Source organism: Chiloscyllium plagiosum, chromosome 3 (assembly GCF_004010195.1).
Source record: "Chiloscyllium plagiosum isolate BGI_BamShark_2017 chromosome 3, ASM401019v2, whole genome shotgun sequence".
NCBI classification, from domain to species: Eukaryota; Metazoa; Chordata; class Chondrichthyes; order Orectolobiformes; family Hemiscylliidae; genus Chiloscyllium; species Chiloscyllium plagiosum.
The window spans coordinates 103,750,418-103,774,324 of NC_057712.1; the positions used below are offsets into that span (position 1 = coordinate 103,750,418).

At 40.3% G+C, this 23,907-nt stretch overlaps 1 protein-coding gene across 3 annotated transcripts in view; it reads right to left on the reverse strand.

Moving 5' to 3' along the window:
• Positions 1 to 14,349: 14,349 nt before the first annotated feature.
• The window catches only part of ascc3 (activating signal cointegrator 1 complex subunit 3), a 541,129-nt gene continuing 531,571 nt past the window's right edge, over positions 14,350 to 23,907 (reverse strand). For all 3 annotated transcript variants that reach the window (XM_043687007.1, XM_043687008.1, XM_043687009.1), the window contains 3 exons: positions 22,286 to 22,495; positions 18,409 to 18,584; positions 14,350 to 15,536 (listed from right to left, as the gene is read on the reverse strand). In XM_043687007.1, coding sequence (XP_043542942.1) covers positions 15,389 to 15,536; positions 18,409 to 18,584; positions 22,286 to 22,495 — 534 coding nt within the window. In that variant the 3' untranslated portion in view covers positions 14,350 to 15,388. The remainder of the gene's footprint in view (positions 15,537 to 18,408; positions 18,585 to 22,285; positions 22,496 to 23,907) is intronic.

The window sequence follows — 23,907 nt, forward strand, 5'->3', positions numbered from 1 at the left end:
AAAAGACAATGTTATCAAGGAGAATACTGAGATACAGACTACTGGTCTAGATGGGATTGAGGTTCATAAGGAGGTGGTGTTAGTAATTCTGGAAAGTGTGAAAATAGATAAATCCCCTGGGCTGGATGGGATTCTCTGGGAAGCTAGGGAGGAAATTGCAGAGCATTTGGCTTGGATCTTTATGTCATCATTGTCTACAGGAATAGTGCCAGAAGACTGAAGGATAGCAAAAGTTGTCCCCTTATTCTAAAAGGGGAGTAAGAGACAACCCTGGTAATTATAGACTAGTGAGCCTTCCTTCTTTTGTGGGCAAAGTTTTGGAAAGGATTATACAAGATGGGATTTATAATCATCTCGAAAGGAACAAGTTGATTAGGGATAGTCAATACGGTTTTGTGAAGGTCGTGCCTCACAAACTTTATTGAGATCTTTGAGAAGGTGACCAAACAGGTGGCTGAGGGTAAACGGTTCTTGTGGTGTATATGGATTTCAGTAAAGTGTTTGATAATGTTCCGCACAGTAGACTATTGCACAAAATACGGAGGCGTGGGATTGAAGGGGATTTAATGGTTTGGATCAGAAATTGGCTAGCAATAAGAAGACAGAGGGTTGTGGTTGATGAGAAATGTTCATCCTGGAATTCAGTTACTAGTGGTGTACCGCAAGGATCTGTTTTCGGGCTACGGCTGTTGATCATTTTTGTAAATGACCTGGACAAGGGCTTAGAAGGATGGGGTAGTAAAGTTATGGATGACACTAAAGTCGGTGGAGTTGTGGACAGGGCGGAAGGATGTTGCAGGTTACAGAGGGACATAGATAAGATGCAGAGCTGGGCTGAGCGGTGGCAAATGGAGTTTAATGCAGAAAGTGTGAGGTGATTCACTTTGGAAGGAGTAACAGGAATACAGAATACTGGGCTAATGGTAAGATTCTTTATAGTGGTTTGGATCAGAACACCACAACAACCATTTACCCACATTTATAGAACTGGAGCAGGGCATACAGAGATGATTCAATCACCTTAAAATAATAGACTGTCTTTATCATTAAATATGAAAACCTTAGGGCATCTTGAGAAACAGGCATGCAATTCTTTTTCTTGTTATAAATCATACACGGGATGAGGGCTAAGCTAACATTTATTGCCCATCCTTAATTGCCCAGAGGGCAGTTTAAGAGTTAACCACATTGCAGTGGGATTGGAGTCACATGTAGGCAAGACCAGGTAACGTTGGCAGTTTCCTTCCCGAAAGGACATTAATGAAAATACAGCTGAAGTACAGAGTGCTTCTGCTCTGTCACTCAGCTGTACTGGATATATACAAAATGGGCTGTTGTACATTTTTTTTAGGAGAAAGTGAGGACTACAGGTGCTGGAGATCAGAGTTGAGTGTGGTGCTGGAAAAGCACAGCAGGTCAGGCAGCATCTGAGGAGCAGGAGAATCAATGTTTCGGGCATAAGCCCTTCTTTAGAAATCCTGCCCAAAACGTCAATTCTCCTGCTCCTCGGATGCTGCCTGACCTGCTGTGCTTTTCCAGAATCTCACTCTCAAATCTGTTGTATGTTTTTGCTGAAGTTACACCAACAGAGCTGAAGCAGCTTGAAGGAAATACCCTGCATAAGGTTTTCCCTACAGCACTGGAAGGGATGGAGCATATTTTTCATTTCGCATTAGAAGGAGAAGCTGCAAATACTTTAAGATGTCACCCACAAATGTGAGTAAAGGGCAAGATGTTCTGGTGTGCTCCATGATTTGATCAGACTGCAGCTGCAGCCTGGTGAGAGAATGAGTTGCAACATGGGCACCAGGTAGTTTCATTGACCAGGTCGAGTCTGTATTCTAGTGAGGGAGTCATCCATATGAGGCCTTATTGTTGAGGTATTGGGTAAACCATAGTGTCCTTGTTCATTTGGTAGTGTTTTCTACCCAAACCTTCTTCCAGGTTTCATCAGTGTTACGGAGTTTGACATGTTCATTTCATGTCTGAAAGGGTTTTCAATGAGTTGAGGGATTGTGAAAGTTTCCAGGATTAGGGGTGTCCAAGTTGTTGCACTTGTCTGCATGTTGCTGAGTCCAATTGAATGAAGGAGGTGATGGGGAGGGATGGGGTTGGGGGAATGAGAAAGGGTTGATAAGTAATGATGACATCTATTCCTGATGAAGGGCCTTTGCCCAAAACATCGATTTTCCTGCTCCTTGGATGCTGCCTGACCTGCTGTGCTTTTCCAGCACCACTCTGATCGAAACCCTCATTTCCAACACCTGCAGTCCTCACTTTTGTCTAAGTAATGATGACAGTCTACTGATCATGTACCCTGTCAAGCAAATTCTTGAACTCCCAAATTCATAATTTGTTTAATAGAATTGGCAAAGAAACACCTTGAATGAAACTATTAAAGAATTGATGACCATTTAGTCATCTGCATCTTGATTTCAGAGGCTCAATGCAAATTTATTGAATTTACCTTGCTTATGACGAATAGGCTGCAACTTCATTTAAAATTGATATGAAAGGATCTTTATCCTGCTTGCCAGTCCTCAATATTCTGGTAGAAGTTAAATGTAAATAATACTTCAATGCTCAGACTGATAGGGCTATAGGATGGAAGGTCAAAGGCCACATTCACTTTGGGATAAGCGTATTCCAGCTATTTTCTGGTTATTCCTCTTCATTTCCTTCCATCACCCTCACTGTTCCCGAACCTCGTTGTAGCCATTGCGCCAAAGGATCAAAGAACCTAAGGCTATACATTATTTAATTTCTGTCCCAGCATCATGACTGTCAGCAAGAACTTTTTCAAGGAAGTTTTATTACCTGAAAAACTAATGGAGTGACCTGATCTCACAATAATCTATCCTAGAAAATGTGCTTGTGTTTTTTTTTCTGGTTTGCTCAGAAATTAAGTGAAAATGATGTTTGTGTAAACCACCTATTTTAAATATTAATGTGGATTGCTGAACCATTAAGGGAAATGCTTGGAGGAAGCAAAAAGAAATGTAGATCTGATATTTCACCTCACAAAGTGTAAATTCCCATTGACTGTGTTATATTCTCTCAGATATCCTCCCTCTGACTCAAGTACTTAATGATCTTCTGAATTAATATTGGTACCCCTTCACTTTACTTGCTTTCTCCATCCTTCTTGAACACCTTGTCTTCAGGAATATTTATTAATCTATTCTGACTTTTTTGAGTCAGTTCTATATTACCCCCACAAAAATAATATTCGCAGCATATCATATCTAAGCCTCACAGTCACCTTCCATATCCTTCTGTCTATTCACACAATCCATTTCTAACACATAACTTTAGCTTTCTTTCCTTGTAAAAGGCAAGCAGAACTCTCGTGAGGCAGAGAATGGAGTAAATGGGTGCTGGAGGTTTTCCTCCAGGATAGACATTTCAATTGTTACTGGAAATCGATGTCCAACTGGCCTACAGTGAAGGAGAGTTTGTTCAAGGTAATAATGACCTGATACGAAAGCCTGAGCCTAATGAGTGGCTGATGGGTACATATGCCAAGACAGCCAGATTCTCTGGCAAAGACTCTCTTTTGTGGTTTGCAGATCTTATGATTCATTGTCTATAGTCCTGTGGAATGACATCTGGCCAAGGAGAAGGAAGTTGCATCTCCTGCTTCCTTTCAGACGGATGATCCCACAGCTAGCAGCACATAAGTGCAGATCAAGGTGGATTAAGTCCAAGACAGCTAAACTGGCTTCTAGGAAGTTGGAAATCACCCCATCAACCAGTTGTAGCACATTCGTAAAATAATTGTTCCGAGTACCAGCTACTCACCTGTGTTCAATTTCACTGTTCAAAGGCTTCCAAGCCTGTCAGTTGCATTGCAATATTCCCTGCACTGCATTCGCCAGGTTGAACCTGGCAAGTTACTAACATCTTGGGAATTACTTGATTGGACTGTTAACACCCAAATGTTGGATTAAAGACCATAAGACATTGGCCTAATTTCTGCTCCTTTCAGCTCATCAGGTCTCTTCTGCCATTCATTCATGGCTGATAAGTTTCTCAATCCATTCTCCTGCTTTCTGCCCATGATCCTTCAGTCCCTTGACAATCAAGAACCGATCTATCTCAGTCTTAAATACACTCAATGACCTGGCATCCACAGCCTTCTGTGGCAATGAATTCCAGATTCACCACTCTCTGGCTGAAGAAATTCCTTCTTATCTCTGCTCTGAAAGGTTTTCCCTTTAGTCTAAGGCTGTGCCCTCAGGTCCTAGTCTCCCCTACCAATGGAAACATCTTCCCAACATCCACTCTGTCCAGCCAATTCAGTATCTGTAAGTTTCAATTAGATCCCCCCCCTCATTGTGTCTATACTCGATGGAGTTTAGAAGCGAGTCCTCATACATTCTTCAGATGTTAAGCTTTTCATTCCTGTATCCAATTGGCTAGTTCTCTCTGTATTCCATGAGATCTAGTCTCCCTCTGATCACTGTAACGTTGCCTTTCCTACACATCTTTTCTATCTCTCTGCATATCTTGTGCCCAGCTCCTCACTACTATTTGGAAATCTGTACATAACTCCAACTAGGATTTTTTAGCTTTGACCTTGTGACAATTAACTTGTGACTCAGGTAGTACTCCAGAGTCATAGAGTCATAGAGACGCACAGCATAGAAACAGACCCTTTGGTCCAACTCATCTATGCCAACCAGATATCCCAAACCAATCTAATCCCACCTGCCAGTACCCAGCCCATATCCCTCTTATTTAGCTCCTAGCTGTTCATACTCCCTTAGCAGAACCTTTGCCCTAGTTTTATCTATGTCATTGGTACCTACAAGAACCACAACCACTGGATATTTACCTCCCACTCCAAGTTCCGCTGCAGCCCGGATGAGATATCCTGAACCCAAGCACCAGGCAGGCAACACAACCTTTGGGGATCCTGGTCACAGAGAACAGTGTCTATGCCTCTAACTATACCATTCCCAATTACAATAACATGTCTCTTCACTCCTTCCACTTGAATGGTTCCTCGCAGCACAGTGCTGTGATCAGTCTGCTCATCCTCCCTGCAGATCCCCTTCCCGTCCACACAGGGAGCAAAATTCTTGGACAGGACAGGGGCGGAGGCTCTTGCAACTATACCTTCTGGAACCATCTACCTCCTTCACTCACAGCCACACCCTTCTGTCCCTGATCACAAGTTCGAGTTAATGAGTCTAAGCTTGTGGCTGTCTCCTGAAACACAGCGTCCAGGTAAATCTGACCCCTCCCTGGTGGAGCATTCAGTGTTCACAGTATGGTCTCTCTTACTTTGGGGAAACAAAGCATAGATGGGGTGACCACTTCGCAGAACATCTATGTTCTGCCTGCAAAAATGACCCTGAGCTCCCAGTTTCCTGCCACTTCAACACACCACCCTGTTCCCTAGCCAATGTTTCGATCTCAGGCTTGCTACAGTGCTCCAGCAAAGCTCATCGTAAGCTGGAAGAACAGCACCTCATTTTCCATTTGGGGACCCTGCAGCCTTCTGGACTCAATATCAAGTTCAATAACTTTATGGCTTGAACTTTCCTAGCCTTCACCCTCATATAGTCTGCTATTATACATAAACCACTGTTAGCCACAATCTCCATTAACAGCTATTCACCCTCCTAGCCAGATCATTATCAACTTCTTTGTATATTCAACTGTCCTTTCCTCTCTTTGGGATCAATCCCTATCTATCATTTGCTCCTTATCCCTCCCTCTCCCCACCCGACCTTCTGCATAAGGAAAACATTTCCCTAGCTGTCTTCAATGCTAGGAAAGGTCACTGCACCTGAAACACTAATTCTAATTTCTCTTCACAGATGCAGCCAAACCTGCTGAGCTTTGCCATCAATTTTGGGTTTTGTTTCTGATATAAAACATCCACAGTTCTGGTTTTTATAAACTACACTGGTATGGGTGCAGAGGCACTATTAGCAATGGTTTAATGGTGGGATTCAATCATGAAAACATTGGACTGGGATTCTGGATTATGACTCCATTGAGATTACCAATACACTACTGCCTTCCCTCAATCTGTTCATGTACAATGAAACAGGATTAAGTAATGACTTCAAAGCAAAGTTGCCACTCAGTAGCATGGATTGTAAATGCAATTGAATTTTAGGTTAGGTTTGAAGGAGAGAAGAGTAATCTAAGGCTATGGTTTTAAATTTAAATGCAAATAATTTTGAGGGCGTGAAAATAAAGCTGGCTGAATAGCTGGGAAATCACGCTAAGGGATAGGTCAGTAGAGATATAAGACCATAAGACATAGGAGTGGAAGTAAGGCCATTCGGCCCATCGAGTCCACTTCGCCATTCAATCATGGCTAATGGGCATTTCAACTCCACTTATCCGCATTCTCCCCGTAGCCCTTAATTCCTTGTGACATCAAGAATTTATCAATCTCTGCCTTGAAGACATTTAGCGTCCCGGCTTCCACTGCACTCTGCGGCAATGAATTCCACAGGCCCACCACTCTCTGGCTGAAGAAATGTCTCCGCATTTCTGTTCTGAATTTACCCCCTCTAATTCTAAGGCTGTGTCCACGAGTCTTAGTCTCCTCGCCTAACGGAAACAATTTCCTAGCGTCCACCCTTTCCAAGCCATGTATTATCTTGTAAGTTTCTATTAGATCTCCCCTTAATTTTCTAAGCTCCAATGAATACAATCCCAGTATCCTCAGCCGTTCCTCGTATGTTAGACCTACCATTCCAGGGATCATCCATGTGAATCTCCGCTGGACATACTCCAGTGCCAGTATGTCCTTCCTGGGGTGTGGGGACCAAAACTGGACTCAGTACTCCAAATGGGGCCTAACCAGAGCTTTATAAAGTTTCAGTAGCACAACGGTGCTTTTATCTTCCACCCTCTTGAGATAAATGACAACATTGCATTCGCTTTCTTAATCACGGACGCAACCTGCATGTTTACCTTTAGAAAATCCTCGACTAGCACTCCCAGATCCTTTTGTATTTTGGTTTTACGAATTTTCTCATCATTTAGAAAGTAGTCCATGCTTGTATTCTTTTTTCCAAAGTGCAAGACCTCACATTTGCTCACATTGAATTCCATCAGCCATTTCCTGGACCACTCTCCCAAACTGTCTAGATCCTTCTGCAGCCTTCCCACTTTCTCAGTACTACCTGCCTGTCCATCTAACTTTGGATCATCGGCAAACCTCGCTAGAATGCTCCCAGTCCCTTCATCCAGGTCATTAATATATAACGTGAACAGATGCGGCCCCAAAACTGAACCCTGCGGGACACCGCTTGTCACCGGCTGCCATTCCGAAAAAGAACCTTTTATCCCAACTCTCTGCCTTCTGTCAAACAACCAATCCTCAATCCATACCAGTAGCTCACCTCGAACACCATGGGCCCTCACCTTGCTCAGCAGCCTCCCATGTGGCACCTTATCTAGATAGACCACATCCACTGGGTTTCCCTGGTCTAACATACTTGTCACCTCTTCAAAGAATTCCAACAGGTTTTTCAAGCATGACCTCCCCTTACTAAATCCATGTTGTGGCAGATATTTAAGAAAATATTCCAGAATACTTAGAAAAGAGAGAGATACTAAGGAAAGAATGCTCCATCTGCTGCTGAGTGCAAAAGTGAAGGTGGGTAGCTTAGGTGAGGCCATGGCCTAGTGATATTATCACAAGACTATTAATACTGAGACCCAGGTAATGTTCTGGGGACTTGGGTTTGAATCCAAGATGGCTGATGGTGGAATTTGAATTCAATAAAAATCTGGAATTAAGAGTCTAATGATGAACATGAAACTGTTGCCGATTGTGAAGGAAAAGCCCATCTGGTCTACTACATGTACTTGAACCACACGCACAGGCCCCTCAACAAACAGGCAGTGAAGATTAAGCCCTTGGACTCAGACACGAGAACGTTACAACTATATAGTACTAGTGAAGTAAAGAATTATTCTAAAATGATGATAAATAGGAAGCAACAATTTAGCTGCTGATATTTAATACATATTACTTGACAAATTCATGAGGTTTTGGTCCAGATTTTCTAATGGCCAGATAATCATTTCTGAAGCATTGATAGGAGTTGTGCAGGAAGACCCTGCAGAATCCCATTGTAACAGACTTTGAAGAAATTGGCTGTGAAATTGAAGACCCCAATAGGCAGTTCCCCTAGGCCTGGAACACTCAAAGTAATTCAGACGGTTCCATTCCGGTCTATAGCTACTCTGGAAAAGTTACCTTATACATCCCCAACTACACTCCCCTAGACGTCCAACACACTGCTCATACCCTGACCCACAAGATCCCCTTCAAACCCAACATTCCTACTCCATCGCTGGACCTAACCTGCATTCACCTCCATCCTTCTGTAGTCAAGCTGGCCCAGAACCTGGAACCCAACCTTCCCTGCTTTGGACCTGACATCCTTAGCACCTCATGGTGGCATGCCCCAGCGTCGACCCTCCTGCCCCTAGTTCTGAATCTGACAGCCCCTTCCCCTCATGCTGGATCTGAATTCACCACTCTGGACCAGATACCATTGCTCTGCCACTGGACTGGACTGCAACACACCCTCCCAGCACCCAAACCTCACCCCAACACGAAACATTGCAACTTATACCTGACCTCCTTGCCAACTTGTACCCTACTTACCTGGCACTGTATCCACTTGTATCCCCCTACCAACTTGGCACCTTAATCTTCCACTTGCCTTAACTACTGACCTTTTGACACCAGTTGTCAAAGCATCTACCTATGAATCTGGACGTTTTCAGAATTTCAGAACACAGCAATCGGGGATGTGGTTTTTCTGCCCACAACTGTTCTATGTTATGAGGAACATGTCAGAATGGAAGATTGGATGTGTATTTCTGAAGAAGCTTTGATCAGAATTGCATAAAACCTACTCTGCACAGACTTGAAGACAATCCTAGCCCTGTAGAAAATATAAAGAAGGGCAATTCAGTTGATAAATATTACTAGACAACTGTGCTATTAGGAATGAGTATGGACATTACCAATATTCAATGTAGAAAAGTACCACAGTTGGTAATGTTTAAAATCCTAAAGAGGGTACATAAGTGAAACTCAGACAGATATCTAATACAAACTCTACAAGGGGAAATTAATACAAGCTTTGACAAGAAAGGTGATTATATAGTTATAATGTAAGTTTTTCAAATAAGCTACTTAAATAGTTATTATACAGAGTAGACAGTGTGGAAAAGCACAGCATGTAGGCAGCATCCGAGGACCAGGAGAATCATTTCGGGTAAAAGCCCTTCATCAGGAATGAGGTTTGTGAGCCGAGGGGTTGGAGAGATAAATGGTGGGGGGGTGATGCGGAGAGTGTGATAGGTGGATGGGAGGTGGGGTTAATGGTGATAGGGTGGAGCAGATAGGTAGGAAGGAAGATGAACAGGTAGGACAAGTCATGAGGGCCGTGCTGAGTTGGAAGGTTGGAACTGGGATAAGGTTGGGGGAGGGGAGAAGAGGAAACTGGTGAAATCCACATTGATGTCGTGTGATTGGAGGGTCCAAAGGCAAAAGAGGAGGCGTTCTTCCTCCAGGCATCGGGTGGTTAGGGTTTGGCGATGGAGGAGGCCCAAGACCTGCATGTCCTTGGCTGAGTGGGAGGGGGAATTGAAGTGTTCGGCCACGGGGGCAGTGTGGTTAGTTGGTGCAGGTGCCCTGGAGATGTCCTGTGGTGGAATTGGTCCTCTTGGGAGAAGATGTGGCGGAGGCAGAGGGATTGGGAATAAAGGGTAGCACTTTTACAGGAGGCAGGATGGGAGGAGGTGTAGTCCAGGTAGCTGTGGGAGTTGGTGGGTTGGCAGATGTCAGTGTTGAGCCTATTATGCAGAATAGCCAATCCAAAAAATAGATGTTTTAAATTTAGAGAACTTTATTTTGGGCAGATAGAATAATTGCACTAGTAGAAGATAAAGTGGGCATGAACTCTATGAGTGACTGACCAAATTGAGAGTGTTACTGACCTCAATCATCTGTTCCAAGCCTCTTTACATCAACTCATCTGAAATATCCTGAATTAGCTTCTCTACCTTTCACTGGCATGTTTAAGTACATACCTATTGAGATTTTTCATTTGTAAAAGTACATGTCTGAGGTATTACACAAATTTACCACCACTTATGCTCTCCTATTGATTATCCACACACATTAACCAACCTGCAAAATAGACATGTTTTAAAAATGAGATTATTTTATTGTTAGAAATGGTAATGGGCTTCTTATTTTCACGTCACCTGATCAGGAGAACAAGAGAACAGTGTCAGAATTAGGAATACAATTCCTCCAGTGTGAGATATTTAATACAAGAGAAAGTTTGATTAAGTAGTAACAATGAGTTTTATCTTTTAACGTCTGTAAATCTGGGGCTTTTCTGTGTGCTGATGTGATTAATAATATTATCCTTTTCTCTTCTGGATGAAGAATGCAGAAATGATACCTTAACCTTCATTTCAATGGGAAATCTGTACTACTGCCTGTGTTGAGTTGCTCACTGTAGTATGATTATCCAATGTTCCAAGATTAAATTTTATATAAATTAGAACTGTCAAATCATCTGCATATCATGGTTTACTATGTTGTTAGGTATACAGTTGTATAGGACAGAAAACAGAAGGGGAAGGCCAAACCACAGTTTATTCAGAACTCACTGATGTGCACAATTAAGTCTAAATACTCAGCTTTGTGTATGAGTGTATCAAATTTATCAAAAGGAAATAGGCGTTTTTTGCTATTTGAATTTTATTAGAGTTGAAGGTTGTAAAATTATTTACCAAGTCTTTTTGCAGCACTGTTCATGGTGAGTCTGGGTTTTTGTTTTAAAGTGTATACTGCTCTTAGAGTGCATTCAAGATACCAAATCAAAGAGAAAGGGGCCAAGAATAGAGGTCTTAGGGCAAGTGTGGTGCTGGAAAAACACAGCAGGTCAGGCAGCATCCAAGGAGCAGGACAATCGATGTTTCCTGCATAAGCCCTCATCGAAAATGAGACTCGTGGGCCAAGGGGGCTGAGAGATAAATGGGAGGGGAAGGTAGCTGGGAAGGCGATAGGTAGATGAAGGTGGGGGTGAAAGTGATGGGTCAGAGAGGAGGATGGAGCAGATAGGTGGGAAGGAAGATGGACAGATAGGACCATTCAAGAGGGCGGTGCCGAGTTGGGAGGTTGAGACTGTGTGCAAATTGGCTGCAACATTTTTTTGCAACAGTGACTGCACTTCAAAGGTGCTTAATTAGCTGTGAAGCACTTTGTTATGAAATGCTCTAAAAGAAAGCAAGTCTCTTCATTACTTGTTGCCTTTGTCAGTTTAAATTGATGCATCATTTGTAGCAACTCAATAAAGCTGGGAAGGAAGTTGACAGGTGGGACAGGTTATGAGGACGGTGCTGAGCTGGAAGGTTGGAACTGGGGTAAGGTGGGTGGAGGGTAAATGAGGAAACTAGTGAAGTTCATATTGATGCCATGGGGTTGAAGGGTCCCGAGGCAGAGGATGAAGTGCTCTTCCTCCAGGCATTGGGTGGTGAGGGAGTGGCGATGGCATTTGCCCAGGACCTGCATATCCTCGGCAGAGTGGGAGGGGGAGTTGAAATGTTGGGCCATGGGGGCAGTGGGGTTGATTGGTGCGGGTGGACGACTGGTCTCCCTAGTGTAGAGGAGACCGCATTGGGAGCAACCGATACAATGAATGACATGTGTGGAAGTGCAGGTGAAACATTGATGGATACGAAAGGCTTCTTTGAGGCCTTGGACGGAGGTGAGGGGGGTGGGGGGAGGTGGTGTGGGCACAGATTTTGAAATTCCTCTGGTGGCAGGGGAAGGTGCCAGGAGGAGGGTGGGTGTGGACCTTACCAGGTAGTCTCGGAGGGAATGATCTTTGCAGAAAGCGGATAGGGGTGAGGAGGGAAATATATGCTTGGTGGTGGGGTCTGTTTGGAGGTGGCAGCATAAACCTTGACTTCACCAGTTTCCTTATCTCACTTCCACCCACCTCATCTCAGATCCCACCCTCTAACCTGGCATCGTCTTCTTGACCTGCCCTATCTGACCATCTTCCTTCCTATCTATCCACTCCACCCTCTCCTCCGAACTATCAATATTGCCCCCCAACCTGCATCTACCTATTGCCTTCCCAGCTACCTTCCTCCCACTCTCTTATTTATCTCTCAGCCATTTTCCCACCCTCTCCCTCCCCCACAATCCGAAAGGCTTATGCTCAAAATGTCGATTCTCCTGCTCCTTGGATGCTGCCTGACCTGTTGCATTTTTCCAGCACCACACTTTTTGACTCTGATCACCAGCATCAGCTTCTCCCATATTCTGGGGGTCAGCTCAGGGTACCCACCCTATTTTACTTCTCCCTCCTCCCACTGATAAAGGACCTAGCAGGAGTTTGTAATACGCAGCTCGATTTGACTTCCACATGTGTAAAAAAAATTGCTTATTTAAAAATGTCATATTATACGCAAAATCATAAGCGCTCTGAAGTTAGTTAATAAGAGTTCTCCACCATCAAACTTCTGGATCTGCCTAGAAAGGAATGTAAACACAAGGTTACAAGAGCAAGTTAGAGGCTGGAGATTCCATAATGTGTAATTCACACCCAAATTTCCCAAAATCTGTTCACATTTGCATGATCTGAGTCAGTTGTGTGATAGAGTACTTGCCACATGCCTGGACAAGTGCACTTCAATATTTATGAAATTCAACATGGCAGCCTCTTGCTTGGTATCTCATCCACAATCTAAAACATTCATTCCCTCCACCAGCAATACTTTCAACAGCACCTTCCAACCCTGTGACCTTTAGCATCCAGAAGGACGAAGGCATGGGAAGACCACCATCTGAGAGTTCCACTTAAAGCACATACCACCCTGACGTGAAAGTTGATTGCCGCTTCTTCACTGTTGCTGAGTGAAATTTCTTCAACTCCTTATCACTCTGGGGGTCACAATACAATGTGGACTGCAATGGTTCAAGAGGTGGTTCCCCATCACTTTCTCCAGGGCAAACAGGGATGGGCTGTACAGGTTAGCATTCATATCCCATGAAGGAATTAAAAACATGCAAATATTGGGGGAAGATTGGGTATACATGCTACACATATTACCATTTCTGTAATGGAGACAGAGGATATTTCCAATATGTTCCTTGATTTGGATTATACCAGAGATGGTGGAATTTATGCCACAGCAAGACTTTCACTCAAGTTGTAAATGAAACCTTCCAGAGTCAACATTTCATTACACCATTAAAATTCAGTCAAATAATTCCCACAGAGCAAGCTGTACAGACTCAGTAAGATTTCCTTTAACAAAACTGGTATGGAAAAGGGGAAAAAGCTGCTTGTTACAGAAAAGGGTTTATCAGACCAGTAATAACCAGTTAACTAAACCTGAATACACTGAACCCAGTGAATACATAATGAATCAACTGAATCATATTGAATATATCTTTTTTGAAAGTAATACTCTGTTACCAGCATCCTTCCACTTATCACTGACACACACACACACACGCCCTTTCACTAATATTGGAAGAATATAATACTACAAAATGACACACAGCTGTAATTATAGAATTAGTGTCATCTTGTTTGAAGAATGCAGCAGGGGGAGTATCCAGGAGGTCTGATTGTGCCTGTGTTGGGTGAGGATGGCACAATACATGTTTTGGACAAACAATATTCATGTCACCTTAACCCCTTTGACCACAATTGATTTTACATTAAAAGAGTTTTTTGTTTGCTGAAGTATTGAAATTTTTATCAGTCAGTGTTACTTACCTTGAGCTCAGCCAAAGCAGCAGAGATTGCTTCCATTACTGGACTGCGCATTGTTTTGAAAATGGAACCAAAAAGGAATATACAACAAGACTTTCCAAGCTTGCCTTTGTGTTAAGTCTTGTTGCCAGTAGCAGCAATTTTGCTATTCACTTAATTGATACTACAATAAAAAGAAATATTTGGCACATTTTTTAACATTGGTACGAGCAATTCAATCAGCAATGATCCAAATTAAAGCAATTCTTTCGATTTGCCATTGCAATATTGCAGAATGTAGTAGAAAGAATTCTGACATGCATGCTTTACCATACTGCATCAGAATGAAGTTAAAAAAGAGTATAGAACATGTAGAATAAATCTAATGCAAAATAATTGGTTTGAATGGTTAGATGATTCAGTTGTTAAATTATTGGTCAATTAAAATTAGGAAACAACAGTTCTCTTTGTTGGCGATGAAATGAGCAATGAAAATTTAGAACAAAATAAAAATGTCACAAAAAACACCAATAAAGTTAAAAATGAATATGACAAAAATAACAAGATGTATATTGCAAAAGTTTAATGATTTTGTACATTTGCAACCAACATAAGCAAACTCATATTCAAAGGAAATTTCCCCTTTTTCAGTAACTATCAAATCTTTCTTGTGCTATGTAAGCATTTTTGGCACAACTTAATTTTCACAGATACAACTAAATTGATATTGACAAATGAAGTGTTGCAGCACTCACTGCAGAGAAAGGTTACTAGGTATAACCTGACCCTATGGTTATGAATGTGTCAAGTTTAGCCTCCATGTTACCATGGAAATGAATACCCTCTGCACCAAGTCAATACGAGAATGAATTTTCAATCACAACTTGCCTTTAAATTACCTTATTTACTTTCCCATCATACAGATAGAGATTTTTTTTTAAAAAATATACTTTAAATTCATAACAAAAAAATTGTACTGATTGCGATTCAAGGCATCCATTTTGCCCTGCTGATATTACTCATGAGTTGAGAGTTACATTCAAAATAATTTACACTATACAGAACAAACTTTTAAATATACCAGTACAAAGTACAGGAACTAAATAAAAGTCCCTGCTCTGTTAATTGTAAAGAAGAAAGTAGGTAATTTCTTTGTCACCTAAGACATCACATTGACTGTTGTCTGCAGTAGAAACAACATTGTATTAAGTGAGAGAATGATTAAAGTAAAATTTAATAAAAAATAAAAGTACTTAATTTCTTTTCTACAGCAAATGCGTAACCTGCATAAAGTAATATAGAAGGAAGTTATGATTCTTAATGGATAACTTTTAGCTCTTCACCTGCTGGACTATATAAAAAAAAGAATTCCAAGTTATCTGGATGTAACTTTAATCTAAAATGCAAATTTACATAAGGCCACCAAGCTGTAAAGATGAATCATGCTAGAGGTCACCTCAGCTGCTATTTGTAATTTCCTTCAAGTCTGAGGTTAGAAGTTGCATCGACTAAGGCAAATATCAAGTAATGTCAGTGCGCCCCAACATACAAACACTCTGGATTTTAAGATCATTGCTCCTGGGTTGTTCAAAGCTAAGTCTGTCATGTTATGCCACTGTCAGGTCACTCATGGCATCAGAGACCTCAGTGTTGGTCTGAGCAGCAATGCTTGCTGGTATCACATCCAAGTAAACGTCATACTGTTGGTCCATCCCCAAGTAGCTATCATTCATCAGATACAGAGTGTAGATATACCTTAAAAGTAAAAACAAAATACATTTAAAAAATATTATCTTGATTCATTTTGCAAACACTAAATGTACAAAATATTTTATTAGAACAATGTATTTTGAATATAACAAATTTTAAAACAATCACAAAATATCAATGATATTTTATGCTACAGATGTTGAAATAGTAATTAAACAATAATATGTTTTCTTACTTCTGTGAAATGTATCAAACTACATAGATTTGTTAGTATTTTAGTTTTTAGATTATTTCTGAGTCCTTTCCTTCAGTTGTTGAGAATGCTTTTGTAAAAAAAATTGTTTGAATACAAACACTTCACATTCCACAATTCCACAGTTTATCTTAATTCAATGCCAATTTTATCAAGATACTGATTTACTTTCACACTCTGGCATGATTGAACTTTTCCCTTAAGGATTACTATGGAAATGTGGAGCACCATATGGAGCCTTGAGGACTTAGTTGAAGCTTACAAGAATAAAGAAATAATGACAAGTTCATGAAAAGTATTCATTAGCTCATAAGCACACTATCTGCAACTTTGGTACCATTTTATAGGTAATGTGTTAATGCTATATCAGTGTAGATGCTAAATCACCATATGAAGAATAGGCTATAGTAAAGAGGGGATATTTGAGATCAAGTCACAATTTCCACTCAATTAGAGAATGCCAGAAGGAGGTTTTAAATATGTTTTTAAAATCATTAAGCATTTTTGAGAGTTTGAATAAGTAATCACCATTTCCGCTGGTTGGAGAGTTAATTGCATTGTTAGTTTAAATTGTTGTGATAAGTGTCAGGGAAACAATAGGAGAACAGTAATGTAGTGGTAATGTCACTGCACTGGTAATAAAGAGGTCCAGGTTAACACTTTTGGTCATAGATTCAAATCCCACCAAGGCAACTGGTGGGAAAAAAATTAACTTGCTTGACTTTTTATCAAGGGGGCCTGGATAGGATAGATACATGTACAAGTAGAGGAAGAAACCATTGCACTGGTGAAGAGAAAACTTTGGTTAAATTAATTCTCAGCATGAGGGAGTTTCTGAGAAGTCTGTAGTTTATTATCCATCACGAGAAGGCCTTGAGAAGGTGGTCCTTCTTGAACTGCAAGCAGTTTGTTACAGCTGTGTGCTTTAGTAGGCCAGATGAGAGGGCAGTTAGCAGTTAACTATATTGTTGTCGAATTGGAATTGCATATAGACTAGAGTTGTAAGGGCACTGCTTTCCACACCAAAAGTGAAGTACATGCATTTTTATAACATTCTGACAGCTTTATGGTGACTTTTACTTATACTAGTTTCTTTATTTAAAAACTGTTTAAATTTAGCTCTAAAGTAACAAGAGGAGATTTGCTCTTTCATTGTGCCACCATAGAACAATGGACTGAAGCAGTGAGTAACTGCTCTGTGCTTCTGTGAAGTTTTCCCATTTTCATAAATAGATTTGAACCTGATTGTTTTTGATTTACTAATCCAATAATTTTCACCATTATTTATTAGTGACCAAAAATATTGAAAAAGAGTAAGATTTAGGGTATGTTGCAGGCCTGTGGGGTGGTCTTATGATGCTGGGGAATATAGGGTTGAATTATTATAACTGAAATATTTCCATTTGGATGAGATGTAAAAAAAAAGACTCATCTCTTCATTTGTAATAGGGCGTTGTAATAGGCAACTGTAGATAATCCTATACATAAAAGTGCATATTTGGTGACAAAGAACTCATTTACATGTACTCAGGACTGTTAAAATCTCTAATATAAAGCATTTCAAAATGGATACAGATTCATTCTCTCAACTCCTCACAAGTGGCCTCAGGGAACACTGAAGGAAGAATTACCCAAGGATACATACTCACATCTTCAAATGGCTGCTGCGAGGCAATTTTGGGAACCCACAGTCAACTTAAAATAAAATTTGCAAAGAGTCTTGAGTTTTTTTTAAAGCAAAGGCTTATTGATAAGAAGAACTTTAAATAACTGAAGATTGCTGCAACAGTCATACTGGGGCAGAATAAGCAATCTTTCAGCTTTTGGAAAAACTAAGTTACAATGAATTACATTCTGTACCTTTTTTAAAAGGTTAATATTTTACTTTATTTAAAAATTGCTCTCTGGCATCATAACAGTAGCCTAATTGCTTAGACTAATCGTTACACTGACCTTGAAATGGGCATGAACCATTGAACATTGTAGTACTATTTATGCTTGAGGATGGTCAAGCTTGAATTAATTCTTATTCATAGTCCCTGCAGCAGTCAACATTATGGTGATTGACTCTGTCACATCATTATTTCCTTGATGATCAGATAATGGAATTTGAATAAAGCATACCATTGCAGATTGCTGAGAATGCTATAATCAATGGTTAAATCATCCAAAAACTCAGTATCCTTTACCATACCACATTCTGATCATTCATAAGTCCTGTTCTTATGAGTTAGGTTAACTTGCAATTGCTCAAACTTAAACATTGGCATCCCTGTATTTAAATCCCTATGCTACCTTCGTACTTTCTATCTCTAATTTTGTGCAACCTAACTATTGTCCTCCTAACTTGCTTTTCCTCAGACTCTAGTCTCTTATGCATCCCAACTGTCACCTCATCTTCGTATCACCGCTTGTGCTTGTGTCTTCAGTTACATGGAACCTAATGATCTAAAATCTCTAGCTTTTCACTTTCCTCTCTCACTTAAAACTCTCCAAACACAGCTCTGCATCTAAGCTTTTGTTAGTTGTACTAGTATCACCTCCTTAGGCTCAGTATCATTTTTCTCATTGCAGAACATCAATTAGATATTAAATATTTAGATATTAATTAATATTTTACTAAGTTAGAGGTAACAAATAAGTTAAGAAGTGACAGAAGTTTACCTTCCAGTGGTCTCAGGCGTATAGAAAGCTAGAGACACCATGCTATGATTTCGAATGTATCCCACCCGTTTCAAAGCCATTAACTCCTTCTTGTCGATTTCCCCTAGGATGACAAACCAGCCCTCATCCTTGGCCTTTGGGAAGCGTGGTGTGATGGCTTTGCTGTCATACTTTCCCTGATGAAGAATACAAAACAACAGATCAGAGCAGGCTTTTGTTCATTTAAGTGAATTTGTAAATAATAATGCTCACATTTATTTTGTATAGTTTTATTGTAGATCCCATTGAAACTCCTTAAGTCACTTCACAAAATAGAAAACTTTTGAGTGTGGTAATCATGTTAACCTAGAGAAACACTGGTCATTCTGCACCAGAAATATTCTACAGGCAGTGGAGAGATAACTAACTGATTGGTCAATTTTTTGGTGATTTAGTTGCAGGAAAAAGACTGTCTAAGACTTCAGGAAAACTCTTTCCACTAAATGGCACCACTGAAGGTTTAACCTTTTTTAACCTTTCAGGTTCACGTGTCCCACTAAGAAAAGTGGCAGCCATTTTGCATCAAGTTAAATAGCCATTTAATTTTACGCTGTGGCGTTAGCAAAGACAGATTAATCATCTCCTTCAGTAACAAAGCACTCCTTCAGTAATGCAAGTTACTGACTAGATTATTAGCTTGAACCTGCAATCTCCTGACCTACAGACAAGAGCACTGCGAAGCTGACCTCACTGGTTAAAAGGTCAGTTAGCTATTGCTAGGAAATGAGGCAAAAGTTAACATGTTGCCAAAATCAACAATTCCTGCAATATTAAGTTGTTGCTTCACAGGTTTATAATGGTTTAATGTAACACAGCAGTAGTAAAGAAATGTGTAACCACATCTGGCAGCTGGTTTGGATGTAGTGCAGCAAGATAAATCTGCCAGTTCATCTCAGAGGATAACAAGTAAAATGAACCTTAGATAATTGGAAGTCAAATTTGAAAACAGCCCAACCAAATGTAAGTATTCTTCTCCAGTATATAATTACTCTGATAGCTCATAACGTTCATAGTTTTCTTATGAAGTAAACAAAAGAATGCAGTAATGTTCAAGAGCTTGACAGAGCATTGCTTCTTTGCCAGGCTATCAGTTACAATTAAGTACAGTGTTTAGGAAATTAGTTTAGAAAGCTCTGCCATGCTTTTAGAATGTATTAGCCTCCAGCAAAAAAAAATTCCATGACAAACCTTCAAACTTTAAAAGTGAAGTTCTTTCTTCTGTGCAAAAGTGGGTTCAGGGTTTTAATTTTATAAAAAGTAACACCATTATTAAACGGTCAAATCTTGCTCACAAATATAGTTGATGTTATTGTAATTCTGTTATACAAACGTTCGACAATAATCCGTTTGAATGAACTTTACATTGATGCAATGGTTTGTAAACAAAAATATGTTGTTTCTTTCGCCTACTTTTAATTCCTTATTCTAACGTTTATACTAGCAGCATTGATAATGAAATGCAGCTTGGGGATGGCCAGTTAAACTTTTGAAGAAATAATAAAGGGTAGAGAAAGGAAACTCAGCAGAAGTCTCATAATCTGGGAAAATAAGCTGTTGATCCGGATCCAGTCAACACTAAGTTTCTGTAACTGATCTAAAGTTAGGAGTTTGTTTTAAACGCATGATCCTGGATTCCTATATTGCTAATTTTTAAAAGGCATACTTTCTTTCACTTGCTCTCTGACACTTACTTCTCTTGCTTTTGTTATCCTTCCCTAATTAGTATAAAGCAGTGTCCTTTACAGTGAACCTCACTGATCTGGTTAACCATGCTATAAGGATACTGTCCCATACCCAATAGTACAGCTCACTTTTATTCAGAACTGGTCAAGAGCAGGATTTCCAAACATTGGAAACTCAACCATCAAGCTGAAATGCATGTCAGAATCAGCAATGTTTGGAAAACAGCCAATTCATGGCCAGCTGTTGGGCTTGCTATCCAATTAAAGAGGCTGGATACAGTAACAAAGCTGGAGGCCTTCAGAAGTCTTCTAACTTGAAGGCAGCAACAGGCTGTGTACTAGGGTAAGGAGTTGGGGATGGTTGATTGGGCAGGTGTGGGGTGGGGTGGGGCTTTTGGCCAGACTGTAGTATTGCTTCTCAGGATCTGTGAAGAGGCAGCTGCCTCCCGCCAAGCTAAACTTGTCCCTACAGCGACTTTGAGGTCAATTGGAAAAGTAGACCTCCTTGAATTGTCCTTAAAAGTCCAGTCTGCTGTTTTAATTAGTGGCTTTGAAATGAGTGGGATACGTTCAAAACTGACACACAGTCTCTCTAGCTTTCTGTACCTGAGACCACTGCTTGGTAAGATAAGACACCATTTGGGGACTGGCATTTGCAGGAAATTTGTTCTCGATGACTAGGGACTCCAGAACTACGGATACTGCAGTAGACTATTTAGAACTGAGATGAGGAAAAATTTCATCACCCAAAAAGTGATGAGCCTGTGGAATTCTCTGCAAAAGAGTTGTGGACAAAACATTGACTGTATTCAAGGAACTAGGTATAGTTCCTAGGGTTAAGGAGATCAAAAACTATGGGGAAAAAGCAAGAACAGAGACAGAGTTGGATGATCAGCCATGATCATACTGAATAGTGCAGCAGGCATGAAGTGTCAAATGGATTACCCCAGCTCCTATTTTCTAGGTTTCTATGTTTCTATATTCATATTTACTAAATCAACTGCCTACTCCTGTAATGACTAGATTTCTCAAGACCGCTGCATTGCTTCAAACAATCATCTTTGGAACAACAAAACCAAATGTCCTAAGAATTTTCTACTGTTTGTAAAGTCAAAGAACAATGTGCTTCAGTGATTGTAACTGGAAACATTTGCTCTGGATTCTCAGCTACACAGGCACATCCATATCTAGTTAGATTTGCGCAACGTGGGATGGAGTTGTCCTGTTCCTTTAACCATAACTCAGAAATAAAGAGGGGACAATGCCAAGAAGAGAGTCCAACTATATTTGTCATGCCTTGTATCCTAATTAAAGGGAAATGCTGAAAGCAATTTCTCTTCTGTTCATGTAGGTCTGGCAGCATCTTTGGAGAGTAAGCAGAGTCAACATTATGGGCCCAGTGATCCTGCGTCAGAACTGTTCTGAAGAAGGGTCACTGGATCCAAAATGTTAACTCTGATTTCTCTCCATAGATGTTACCAGCCCTGCTGAGTTTCTCCAGCAATTTCTGTTTTTGTTTCAGATTTTCAGTATTTGTAGGTCTTTTGTTGTTTGTTTTTTCTTCTCATCTTGCTGGTTCACTGCTATCTGCCATTTTGATAGCAGCCTGAAATCAGGAGGCGTTTCGTGATTGCGGGTGGAGGAAGAGATGGTGGTGGTGGTGTTTGATATTGAGAGGGAAAGACAGAGAAAAGAATGACCCCATTTCAGTGGTCAGTTTGATTGTGGCTGCATCAGGACAGTGGTCATTGTAGTGGCTGTGGCTGTCATTATTAAGGACGGCTGCCTGCCAAAAAGACTCCCAGCAAATCTTGATTCTTCTTTGCTCTATATAGCGAGATGTCCAATATTCGCTAGAAACCTCCTCAACATCTTGGCTGACATCACCAACTCTTTGATAAACTGAATTGTAGCCTGAGGAGCAGGAACCCTGTTGTGTGAAGTTCTTGTCCTTCGTGCCTCTTTAAAGACAAGCAAGAAATTCTCGTAACATCTAGCCAAAGGTTTTAAGGGATATAAAGCTAAGGCAGACAAATGAAGTTATGATATAGATTACCAACATCGAAGACTGGAACAGTATTAAGTAATGGCATGGGATTGATCACAGTTTTATGTTGCCCCACAACTTTTATCTCTCAGTAAGCAAAGATTTATACCTTGCTGCACACCAAGCCAATCCTGCGAAGATTGATCTGGAGTACGTATTCCTGATCCGCATGGACCTGTGTCCAGTTCTTCTCATCTCGGATGCCAGGGCATATATTAGGCAGAGCTTTCTCATTTTCCCCATTTGGAGCATTTTCCCACCAACCTTTGATACGCAGATTAACTTCAATGACTGGTAGGTGAGACAGAAAGTTCCAAGCCTAAGAACGTGATAAAAATTGGAATAATTTCACAAGCTTTGGCAATTATAGTAATCTTAGTTGACAAAAAAAATTCCATTTCAGTTGCATTAAGTATTTATACATATTCAGAACTAAATCGCAAATTGTAAAAGCAAAGATTTGTCAACATAAGTTTGTGTATTATCAAATAGAATACAAAATTAATTAAGTTAAAAATCACACAACACCAGGTTATAGGCTAACAGGTTTATTTGGAAGCATTGGCTTTCAGAGCGCTGCTCCTTCATCAGGTAGTTGTGGAGTACAAGATTGTAAGACACAGAATTTATAGCAAATGTTTACAGTGTGATGTAACTGAAATTATATATTGAAAAAGACCTGGATTGTTTGTTAAGTCTCTCATCTTTTAGAATGACCATGTTGGTTTCAGTTCTTTAATTTGTAAATAGCAAACCTTTTTTACAAGTTACATTCTCAAGTGAACTTTAACAATTGGTGTCATGTCATCCCAGATAATGCATTGAAAGGTGTAAGCTTCCCTGTGTGAGACTATCTGTGCACAATGGTCAGGTCTGATTCTAATCTGAAAAAATGGATTGACAGACTCTTACATGGATTCGTGAAGTTTTAGAGAAAAGTAAAATGTAATTCTGCAAGTATAAAATGACAAAAGTACAAAAATAATGAAAACAGCCATTAATCCAATTTTTTTGCATTTTCTTTGATGTCCAATTCACCCATTTACTTCCTGGTCCCTCTAAATTCCTAATAATCTAATTTCCCTTCTCACTCTAGGTAATACTGCGACTTGTGGTCTTCTCAAGCATTGTCGTCCTTCTTTTCAAAACTGATGTAATCATCACTGGCTCCCAAGAAACCCACTTTGACTCCTCTGCTTTTACTAATTTCTGCTTCATCTGCCCATCCTTCTCCAATGAATCAAATATGTTTCTGCCATTTAGATCTTCGTTATTTTTTCCATAATTCTGTTTGAATTCCTCTAATCAGGAATGTCTCTCAGTACATTACAATGGTCCACATTAAAGTCATGAATAACATTTTCTGTGGCCAGAGTAGACAATCCCTCCTGGTCTCTTGTGACCTCTCTACAGCTTTCAAAGGGTTTAACCACGTGATTGTCCTTTTGTACCTCTCCTCCACTGTCCAATGTAATGCAACCACCTAGGTTTAGCTTCATTTTTACCTATTTTGTGGTAACTACAGTATCCCTCATGATGATCTTTCTTTCCAACCCTTAAGCATGACCTTGTGAACACCATTTGGATCCATCCTCGGCCTTCTCCTCTTATTCACCTACACATGCTGTTCTTTGGTCAGGTCAATGGAGACATAGAGCTGCTTTTCCATATATGATGATGGTGACCCCTTAACTTCTTTCAATATCTTAAATACATCTATGAGCTTAACCA